This window comes from Charadrius vociferus, unplaced genomic scaffold (genome assembly GCF_000708025.1).
Source record: "Charadrius vociferus isolate BGI_N301 unplaced genomic scaffold, ASM70802v2 scaffold407, whole genome shotgun sequence".
NCBI lineage: Eukaryota > Metazoa > Chordata > Aves > Charadriiformes > Charadriidae > Charadrius > Charadrius vociferus.
This window is the reverse complement of record NW_009649852.1, coordinates 1,519,408-1,530,986: the sequence shown is the minus strand read 5'-3', so window position 1 is coordinate 1,530,986 and position 11,579 is coordinate 1,519,408. Positions and strand designations below refer to the sequence as shown.

General features: G+C 41.4%; 1 protein-coding gene across 1 annotated transcript in view; it reads right to left on the bottom strand.

Annotated features, from left to right (window-relative positions):
• The window catches only part of PGM2L1 (phosphoglucomutase 2-like 1), a 41,833-nt gene that overhangs the window by 9,991 nt on the left and 20,263 nt on the right, over positions 1-11,579 (bottom strand). Inside the window, exons 3-8 of the mRNA XM_009891001.1 lie at positions 8,094-8,200; positions 5,798-5,882; positions 4,742-4,825; positions 1,538-1,731; positions 397-586; positions 66-160 (exon numbers count right to left, since the gene is read on the bottom strand). Coding sequence (XP_009889303.1) covers positions 66-160; positions 397-586; positions 1,538-1,731; positions 4,742-4,825; positions 5,798-5,882; positions 8,094-8,200 — 755 coding nt within the window. The remainder of the gene's footprint in view (positions 1-65; positions 161-396; positions 587-1,537; positions 1,732-4,741; positions 4,826-5,797; positions 5,883-8,093; positions 8,201-11,579) is intronic.

The window sequence follows — 11,579 nt, the reverse complement described above, 5'->3', positions numbered from 1 at the left end:
GACATCCTGCAATTTTCACTACCTCTTCTGCAGAAAGAGATAAAATAAAAGGTCCCATCACTTACTTCTGCTGTTCTGCCACTGCTAGTCTATCTGCATCTGGGTCAGTGGCCACTACAACTTTAGCATTTTCTTTCTCTGCCAGCCTCAGTGACAACTCCTGGTGGGAGAAGAGGGAAGGGAAAAAAATAAACTCAAAAGAGCAAATAAACTCTCAGTTTTCCTACTTACATGTAACATGCAGTGAAAGAAAAATGTCATATGGATTGTCCGCTGTTTTAACACAGCTGAAAGCCAGGTACTCCCTGTTCTCTTCCCCAATTTGTTTTTCAAAATAGTATCATAGCCAAACAAAGGAAATCTCATAGAAATCTGAAGATGCAGAAACAAAAATACCAGCACAGATTCTCCTTCTTCAGGATTTGGGCATTTGACAGTAGAGAAGTCTGGATCTGGATCTTTTTGTTCAGGTACTGGAATGGGGGGCTGAAAGCCAAACGCTTTGAAAGCCAACTGCACGTAGTCATGTCCAACTCCATGAAAAGAGGTATGAACAAACTTCAAATTTGTTTGCAGGTTTAGCTCCCTGCGAAGGAAAAGAGAATTTCAGTAAGATTTTAGTTCTTTAATAAGACTACTTTCATGTGAGAAAGCAAAAGAAAACACAATTACACTTTGTACTATTCTGCTGACTTCTGCATTAATTTCAAAGAAGGAATGAATAAAAAGTGCTCATTTGGGCTTTCACTAGAAATTGCTGGTTTAAAGCTGCTTCTCCTGGAAAATGAGATATTTACCTTCTACTGGTAATCGGCTGAAAGTCTCCCAAGAACGAGCTGTTAATTTCTGCATCAAACTTGAGCTATTCCACCACCCTGAAGATCTTACTCCAGCTCTTCAGGAACTACATTACTCATCCTTCTCCTTTTATTGTCATCTTCTGCCCCACCTAACCTTTAAACTTATCTTCTTACCTCTATTCCATGCACGTACACCTCACCTTTACTCTGAATTTCTGCATTTCATTCAGAACTCTTTGAGCATATTCATTTGCATAAACTGGTTCACACCAGGGTGCTTTACGGTGGCCTAGGGCCCAAATGCAGACTGCTTTATTGTCAAGAAGTATGGTTTAGTCCTAATGATGGTGACCATCTAATTTAACGACACATCAGAGAAGGGACAGGGTGAGACAGAACGGGGAGATGACCAGAAATTATTCCCGCCACGAAGACCACAGAGCAATGGCCCCAAGCAGACAGTGACGTCTGTGGCAGAGCGCAGCACCCAGCTTCTGTGAACCGTAAAGACAGAAATCAAGTCACCGATTTGTGACGATAAAAATCACTACAGGCATGTCCAAAACTATTAAAATTTTGGAAGGCAGCCCATGCCCTATACCCAAATCCAAAGTGTTTATGTATGGCAGCATCCCATGCTTTATTATTGAAGTCTATCTGTCAGCAGTCAGTTTTCCCCATGTAACCCAGAGCTTACTTAAAAACATAATTTAAGTACTTTTTGTTTTATACAATACCTATGATAGCAGATCTTTTTCAGATCCTCCATGTAACAGTCACAAATTTTCTTCAGAGGATCCTGTCTAAGAGGACTGCTGTCTACCAAATTCTCATTCCATGAGCCATTCCATGGTTCAACGCACTCTTCTATACATTTTATAATTTCCTTATCGTGAGGAGAGGTGATCTGTGCTCCGTTTTCCCAATAAACCTGGTATAAGTTTAAAGAAAACAAGACACAGGTTATTTACAAAGTTTATTAACTTGATAAATTCTTTCAGCTTTAGGATTCCACATAGTTCCTGCTTCTTGGAGTCACGCAGAAAAGGGTATCATCAGAGTGGCTCGATTCTCAAAAGCCATTTGGAACCATATAGTTTACCATTTTAGTTATATAACGATAGCTACTCAGCAACACAACCTATTTGTTGTCCCTATGGAAAAAGGGAAACATTGCACCTATTTTTAAAAAGGGTAGAAAGGAGGAACACTGGGAACTACTGACCTGTCAGCCTCACCTCTGTGCCTGGGAAGAACGTAGAATAGATCCTCCTGGAAGCTACGCCAAGACACATGGAGGACAGGGAGGTGATTTGAGAGAGCCAGCATGGCTTCACCAAGGGCAAGTCCTGCCTGACCAACCAAGTGGCCTTCTATGATGGAGTGACTACATCAGTGGACAAGGGAAGAGCTATAGATGTCACCCATCTGGACTTCTGTAAGGCCTTTGCGTGGTCCCCCACAACATCCTTCCCTCTAAATTGGAGAGATATGGATTTGATGGGTGGACTGTTCAGTGGATGAGGAATTGGTTGGATGGTCACATTCAGAGAGTAGTTGTCAACAGCACAATGTCCAGATGGAGATCGGTGACCAGTGGTGTCCCTCAGGGGTCCATATTGGGACCAGCACTGTTCAACATCTTCATCAGTGACATAGACAGGATCGAGGGCAGCCTCAACAAGTTTGCCAGTGACACCAAGCTGAGTGGTGCAGTTGACAAGCCTGAGGGACAGGGTGGCATCCAGAGGGACCTGGACAGGCTGGAGAAGTGGACCCATGTGAACCTTAAGAGGTTCAACAAGGCCAAGTCCAGGATCCTGTACATGAGTGTGGGCAACCCCTAGTATCCATACAGGCTGGGGATGAAGGGATGGACAGCAGCCCTGAGGAGAAGGACTTGGAGGTACCGGGGATGAAAAGCTTGCCATGAGCGGACAATGTGTGCCGGCAGCCCAGCAAGCCCCCAGCATCCTGGGCTGCATCCCCAGCAGCATGGCCAGCAGGGAGAGGGAGGGGATTATGCCCCTCTGACGTGCTCTGGGGAGACACCCCTGCAGTGCTGCCTCCAGCTTAGGGGCCTCAGCACAGGAGAGACATGGACCTGGTGGAGCGGGGCCAGAGGAGGCCACAAAGATACTCTGACAGTTGGAGCCCCTCCGCTGGGAGGACAGGCTGAGAGAGTTGGGGTTGTTCAGCCTGGAGAAGAGAAGGCTCTGGGGAGACCTTATTGCAGCCTTCCAGTACCTAAATGGGACTACAGGAGAGCTGGGGAAGGACTTTTTCAAGGGCACGTAATGATAGGATGAGGGGGAAAGGCTTCAAACTGGAAGAGGGGAGATTTAGATGAGATCTTAGGGAGAAATTCTTGACTGTGTGGGTGGTGAGACCGTGGTCCAGGTTGCCCCGAGAAGCTGTGGCTGCCCCATCCCTGGAGGTGTTCAAGACCAGGTTGGACGGGGCTTGGAGCAACCTGGGCTGGGGGGAGGTGTCCCGGCCCAGGGAAGGGGTTTGAACTAGATGGCTTTTAAAAGGTTCCTTTCAACCTAAACTATTCTACGATTCTCAAAAAAGCTGGTATTTAGCTATTATGACTGAAATCATCAGGACGTGAGAAACCAAAACTGGGCACTTACATTTGAGAGTGTTGTGCAAACTGTAACAGAAGAAAAACATTACCTTCTACATAGTCTGACATTCCTTTTGAAAAAGAAGCACAACTTGTTTTTGAAATCAAAGTAAAACAGATAAGCAGTGTGCCAAGGTACGTGTTTTTCCACAACTGAACAACCATAATCTTTCAGCTGGAAACGCTATCAAACTCTGAACTATAAAAAGTCTTTGTTAAAGAATTATTTAGATGCCAGTTTTCCCACAGTTTGCTTCCAATAGCATGGTTGAGCTCACAGTGCAGGCTTTCTACTCAGACCAATCTGTCTCTTTTCTTGTTCTCTGGCTTTCATGAAACCCACAGATACTCAGCATCTTCAAAACTATGGGTTTGCCAAGTTTGGTTAAAATTGTCCAAAACCTTTAGAAGCTGCTGAATTCACTGGGGAAGTTGTGAAAAATAAAAGAATTCTTTCCCAATATCCTGGGAAAAAAAAAAAAAAAAAAGCTTTGTGTCAGAAAACACAAAAATAATTGCTTCTTGATAAATGAAGCACCTGGAAAAACTGATGTGGCTTATTTTCTTATTCATTGCTACAGCTAAGCAGAAGTAAAGGCTGGTGAAATACTTTACAACTTGTTCCACAGAAGACAAGTGCAGTACAATCACCTCCAAGAGTCCTCTCCGTGTAGAGTAAGATTGGTTTTCCTATCATTGCCATTACTCACTGACCTGTTACTAAGCCTCTAGAACACTTAAAGTTTAGTTCAGATTCTTATAAAGTTTAGAAAGGAAATCCTGTGTTACAATACTGCATAAGCAGTATTTGCCATTATGGATGGTTATACCCTTCCAAGCTTTCAAAACTAAGCGACCCACCTCTCTTTCAAGGCCCAGAAAAACAACTTTGCAAGGAGCAACACACTACTACATAGTTTTATTAATCAACTCTTAAATCATCTCCCCATCTTCAGCGCAGTCACCTACTGTGTGGATTAACTCACCTAAGTTCTAGCTTAGTTTTAAAGAATTTTTAAGTCTAAGAAGCAAACACATAAATTGCTTAAGTGTTTCTTCAGTTGCTGATTAGACTCTATGGAATGGCACAACAGACTTGTGCTCAAGATACACCAGCAGCATGGTCTTAAGTTCTAATTGCAGAGGAAGGTGTGTGTAATTCAGGTTACAGAACGATTAATTACTTGAACTCATTTCTCCTTCTAATGTACAGGCACATGTGCTCCAGAAGAAGCCAAATGCCAAAGGCACGTAGGTAATACTGGAAAGCAGCTGGCTGTGACAGGCTACAGACTTCAAGTTCAAGCCTTACCTTGTATCCGTTGTCCTCCTTCCGGTTGTGGGATGCTGTGATCATCACACCAGCCACAGCTCCGAGTTGCTGAACAGCATAGGGCTACAAAGGAAAACCAGAAATGTCAATTTACCCAAGAGTTCCGCATGCCAGCACAAATACCATTATATTATTAGGACAGTTACACGATAGGATGCTGCAGGAGAAGTGGCTCAATGTTTCACTAGTTTATTAGAAAACTATACATTAAATGCTCATCATTCTGGTTCCTATAATAGAGAGAAAGCTTGTTCTATTCTGTTGCATAGCAACATCATTCTATTTACCAATTACATTCTATTTACCAGTTACACAAACACAATTGTTAACTGGACAACTAAAGAACATCTACACTCAGATTACACTAGTATTTCCGAAAGAGAAAACAGGTTGAAACAGAATGAAGGAATTCACAAAAAGGCTTGTTGAAAAACAAGTTACAGGTATTTCCAGCTAAAGAGCAACCAGTCCCTTCAGTCCTCCTCTCGAAACAAGATCCACAGCATTACACAGCACCCTAGAAAAGCTTGCAGAATAGAAAACAAGGATTTAAAGCCCTGCAAGAAAAAGCTTCTGTGACTAGAACAGTAAGCTCTGTTTTTTTTGAGATATTAAAACTAGAGGCAATGCTTCATTTCTTCCACTCCGAGCAGTAGAAGTCTTATGTCCAAAAACATACAGTCCCAATATATAAATACCATTTTTGACCCTCATGACACGCAGGCTCTTCAGCCCAGAATAAGAGAATAGCAGAATGCTTCACCAGTAACTAATAGAGCAAAGCCCGGACTGCAATAACTATTGCCCTCACACAGCAGCCCAGAGTGAAATGGGATTCTATCGACTATCTGCATACAAAAAAAATTCAGCGACATTCTTGTTACAGCCTCCTTGAAGAGCCAAATGTACCAAACAGCCCTTATGTTTCTGTTTAAATAACAGAATTGGAGAAGAAAATTCCCAGTTCACATTTCTGGTAAACTTTTAAACACTCTGTTACCTGCATGGTTCAACAATATAAAGAAGATGACTCACCACAAACGGTGTAGGGACATATGTGGAAAAGAAGTATACAGGTACGTCTTTAGCCAGTAGGACTGCTGCAGTGAGCTTTGCAAGTCTACCAACATGAAAAAAAAACAAAACAAAACCATTCAGTCACTCCAACTCCCCACAACAACCCAACAACCATATGGCATTACTGCAACCTTCATTTCACTTGTTTCTTAAATCCTTTTTTTTTTCCTTACACTAGAAGTAGTATTCTACAGTTTACACAGTCAATGTCATACAGTTTCCAGGTTACAGAATCCAAGACAGTGCTTTTATTTGTGACTTGAAAAGCATGAGGCACTTCAGTAAACCACATAAATAAACCACTGATATCAAAACCAAAAGATACAGAATCTACTGGTGTAACATTTGTCCTTCGTTCAAGGACAGAACCAATCTCCCAGACAGTTTAAAATGCCAGATGTCTGCAACAGCAGGTTTGGAAAAGGTTTCGGTATCCCACACAACAAAGCTTGTTTGCCAGCTTTTTTCAGGAGCTTCAGACATTATCCAGGGAGCAGATCTATTCCTGAAATGTACTTCTGCAAACCAGAACACTCTTATTCCAAAAAGTTTAGAAACAGTAACAGCAGCTGAGTTTTTAAACCTTGCCTTGATTAAAAACTTTTCCTTTCAAGCAGTAGGGAAACTGATTTTCTTTCAGATAACTGTTTGATAAGAAATTTCTTTTCAAGTCAGGTACACACAGCTCAGCAGTTAATGGGAAGTCTTAGAGTCAAAACAGATGAGAGATTAAAAAGTGTACGTTTGCTTTGCTCACTCGTTTTTACAAACAAGCATTAATACTTGCTTCCCTATCTCCTATGATGAGCATACTGTAGTCTGAGTTTCAGTTACTCAGAATTTCACTATAGCACCTACCAAATGTAACCTAAAACCACTTAGAAGAGTTTGAGAGCTCAGCTTGTAGGTGAAGCTACTGTAATTTTGCTTCTGTATCGCAATGGTTTACATCAACTTAATTACAGGATACAGCTGGACAGTCCACCATCTCCCCCGGCACTGGAACTGATGCAAAGGAAGAGGTGCTCCTGCCCACACAGTGCTGTATAAGCATGTTTATCCAACTGAAAACACTCTTTTGGGCAGGTTCAATTTGATTTTAGCACTACTGTAACTGTGTGTCATCCCAAGGGGACAACAGAAACACAGAGTTGAGAACTGATTTGCTCCTTCGACATGTGAAAAACTACAACTGTGCTGCCATCAAGTCTGAATTCTAAGCTTTGTGTGGCTGAAAAGGAATGTTTTTCTTACACTTCCACGTTTTTAAGCTGTGCATAACCCAGAGAATTTGGGTAAGAGCCTTGCAAACAGTGTAACAGCCAAGTTTAAAACCCTTATGCCAAAGCCTGGTGGATACTGTGCCACACGTGAAGAGCAGACCAGACCGCATGGAGAGGCAAGACTTCGGGGGAACAGGGAAACTCTTAGAACACAGTCACTAGATTCTGTGCTCTATTATACAAAGAGCTTTCACATCTCTAGAATATTAAATGTTGTCAAAAATAAATTAAAAAAAAACCCCACATTAGTTAGAACAATTAACTACAATAACTAAAATAATTAACTACTAATTAACTAAATAATAATTAGCTACGGGGCTGGCTTTTTTGTAAAGTATGTCATTACAACATGTGTTTTGCTCCCTGAATTATAAGGAATTAGGATTCCTTAGGAAATTCAGAAAGCCGATCTTTTAGAGATTCCCTCTCCCAGCAAAGAACAGAGTTTGGCATCACTGGAAATTTACATTTTAAGCATTCCAGGTAAAATATTCCCAATGCGGAAATACATTGGGATTGTAGACTAGCATAAGGGTACCATAATACTGGGTTACAGTAAGGCTGCAGGTAGAATTCTTCTCCTCCAAGCAAGGTTAAATCAGATGCATAATACAAAAGGAGCGTTAACAATAGTGCATTAACATGTAATGATTTCAAGCTAGATGTCAGTATTCTCAATTTACCTTCACATCCGAATTTCTCTCCGGGCATATCAACTTCTTAATGTCTGCCTAATGGTCTCATGCATTTAGACTACATTCTTTGGTGAAGGGCCTAGTCTTACATTCCATATTTGCAGACAATTGGTATTATAAAGGCTTTAGTCCACACCACTCGTTGTTACTACTTAAAAAGGACTAAGGGAGAAGAAACAGTGTGTGCAGCTCATGACAAAAATATTCTGATAGAACAGAACACATTTAAAGCCACGATTTGATTTCTAGTCTCGCAAATGTAAGCAATACTCATACTTCTTACTGCTGCAGTTGCTGGTGACCTGACCTCGTGTGTCATATCCAACAACAAAGCCTCTCTGCTTAAAGTCTGAAAATGACCTCTCAAGGTACTTGTAGATCCCCTGGAAAGGAAGAAAACAAACAAAAAAAAAAAAGAAGAAAAAAAATAGGGAAGAATTAGCTCTAGTGCAGCACACAAACATTAACAATGATCTTTCACATTGGATGTATAATGTTAATAGGCAAAATACAGCTCAGCAAAATTGTCAGTAATGATATTCACTAAAGCAGCATGTTTATGTTTCCCCCAAGTGTTCACAGATAGAAAGCAAGCAAACAGAGAAACGGTTGTGGGAAATAAATATGGTACAACATAAGTGACCAAACAGCATAAAGAGAAAGCTTGAGCCAGCAAAATCTCCAAGCAGACACTTGTTTTCAGTCTGTACCGGGCTTTTGTGTGTCCAAACCATCTTCTTAAAGACCCAATTGAGAAAAACCCATTTTTTGGAAGTCCATCCACTCAGACAATTAAGGCTCATGTTAGTCAGCACTAGTCTTGAGCTTTGTGTGCCCAGTTCAGGTCAGACACCTTCTCAGCACCGCTTCCAAAGTCTTAGTTCTAAATTTGCATTAAAAGGATGCTTCACCCTTACCCACTTTTTCAAAAGGAAGTTTATTGCTAGCGACCTGCTCCAGGTGGACAGATTAAATCCCTCCATCGATACACTATGCAGACACACTAGCACAAATACAAGCTGTCTTCTATACATCAAGGCAGGACATTTCCGACAGTAAGGTATCAGAGAAGACCCCCACGCAGGAAGAATAAAGGGGAGCAGATGAAGGAAGTAAATTTTTAAAACACATTGTGGGTGAGGAGAAATATGTGCTGGAACAGCCACAGGAGAAAAACAGCCTCTCAGCCAGCCACCCCTTCTTTTCAAAAAAAGGGAGATGGGTGCTCTTTGACATATCGCATGAAACGGTGTGCCAGCTTCACCCTCCCTGTGGCCTTTGCATCCATTCACTTGCCAGAGAGAACCCCTCTGGACATCCATTGCAGAACCAACGCCTGGTGGATTGGCGGTTTTGACAGGGTGGAAGCACTCTTGTCAGCAGAAGTTTCCAGAGGCTATAGTTCACTACAATGGGAAACAGCCGTCCCTAACGCAGACACCACACTGTGAACTTACTGTAGCTGAGCTCATCGTAAAAAGGTTACATCTTAGGAGGGTACAAGCCTCCTCTGGATAGAAAGGGGTGGCAGTGGTTTGTACTAGAATTCAACAGATTTTTCCTCCAGAATTAGGTGCAATTCCTTGCAAAGTCCTTATCTGGATCTGACTTCGTATCACCAGTAACCAGTCTCTCAACTGGAAAGCTAGCCTGACTCCCACCCATGAAATTCAGCTGAGCTCAAACTTTTTTAATGGTTATTTCCCTTTCCATCAAAGAATGTGTTTCAAACATGAACAAGTGGATATCAGCATCTCTTTGGAGCACAGTTTCAGCCAGAGATGTAGTGTTTCTATAGAGGGATCCACAGAGGAAGAAAAACTTTTAAATAAATAAAAGTCTTTGAATACTGACAGAACTGGAAGCTGTGCCATGGCATGATCAGCTGAAGTCACCTTCACACCAAACTGAGATGTGTTGATACACAAACACATTCACACCACCCTGACAACTTCTCAAGAACTTTCAGTCAGAGACGTAAAGCGATATGAGACAGAGGAATGGGAAAAACTTGTTCAAGTTGGCTTGAACAGATTGACTAACATTTACAGAGACGTCAACAGATTTCTTATCAACAGATCCTTATTTAGGTAGTGGTTGAGAACAGAGCACATTGCAGAGTTTTATCTGCACTAGTTCCTCAAAAATCAAGAAACTGCACACACACAAAAAATATATACAGAAGCAGCAGGACCCTGTTAGACAAACTGGTACTAATTAGAAGAAGAAAACTGAGGCATATAAACTTTTTCAGAAGCAGCATGGACCAAGGTGAGTTCAGTAACACTCCTGTCCACATAAAGTCAACACATTACAAACCACGAAACACTCTTGACAGCTGTAGAAGTGCTCTCCGTGATTTCCATTTCACACCTGCCCACCCACCCCCCCACCCAGAGCTCTCCCTCAATAGCAGAACCATCCCTTGAACGTTCCAGCAACCCCAGCATCTCCAGGATTCTGCACATCTAATTTCTTCCTCGCCCTTTACTTCCCAATGACAACCATCACAGTGGGTGCCCGCACCCTTACACATCTCCCAGCTTTCTGTTCCCTCATCCCTCAAACACAGAAGAAACGATTTATTTTTGTCGCAAAGGGCCTATACTGATGTTTTTAGTAGATTTGATCTTCTGGACTTTGTCCCCTGCACCTCATCCCAGCTGTTTATGCCTGAGTGTTTTTGGCAGGTAAGGGGTGCCACTACAATTTAAAAAAAAACCTCTCCTCAAGGGTGAGGCAAGATTTTTCCTCTTAAACCAGCTCCACTGTTTGACAGGGATTGAAGTTTTCATACAAATAAAAATAGGAATGTCCTTACTTTCTGCCATGGAGAAGTTTTGCTTAAAATTAAGACAACGTGATATGCAGTATGAGAACAAAATACCTAAGTTTAGCCAAAGATCCCACAGCTGACATTAGTTCAGCCCTACTGGATTTGTTTACCATCCTAATGGTAAACAGCCTTTATTAAAGCCGCAGGAAACTAAAATAAATTAAAAATAACAGTGAGAGGAAGTGAATTCTATGAATGCAGCGTCTCTCCACTATCTGAACCCTCTACTCAAGTACACCTATTTTCTTCCAGGTGCCATTCTCCCTTTTTCAGAGGGCCGTCAGCAACTCCAACACCTCTTGGGATAAGTCCCTTCTTTAATAAGTTTCTCAATTTAAAGAATTTCTATTTCCTTTTTACAAGACTCAGGGTTTTGATAGTGTCCCCATCCAAATTCTCCTGGGATAGCTACTCCTTCTAAATTGAAGACATCCAAGTCAACATCTCACCATTACATACTTGGTGATAATTAATAATTTATTAGCAAGTGTCAGCGTATAGATGTATAACCACCTCAGTGGATCTAAAATGAAATTCTCTTTTGAGGCACTGCAGTATTACAAATATTCAAACCACTGCACAATTCAGGTGATTTCCCTATATAAAATTCACAGACAAATCTAGTCTGCTTCTACAGCCACGTTTTAAATAACCCCCTTGCATGTCCAGGCCCTTATAATTAATTTCAAAAGATAAGTGAGGGGAGAGTGATGGTATCAAGAATGGGATGGAAAGATTTTTGGTTGATGAAATCAAGAGAGATAGTAACAACTTTATGAAGCCCAGTATTTAAATCTTTCAAATATTATCATCAGCTTTGCTTATGCAGCAAGAGGAAACTCATAGCAATGATGCAAAGATGATGGGTTTTGTCATTGTGGAGGTCAGTAACAGATTATTTACCTATTAATAAAAGCAATTGCTTC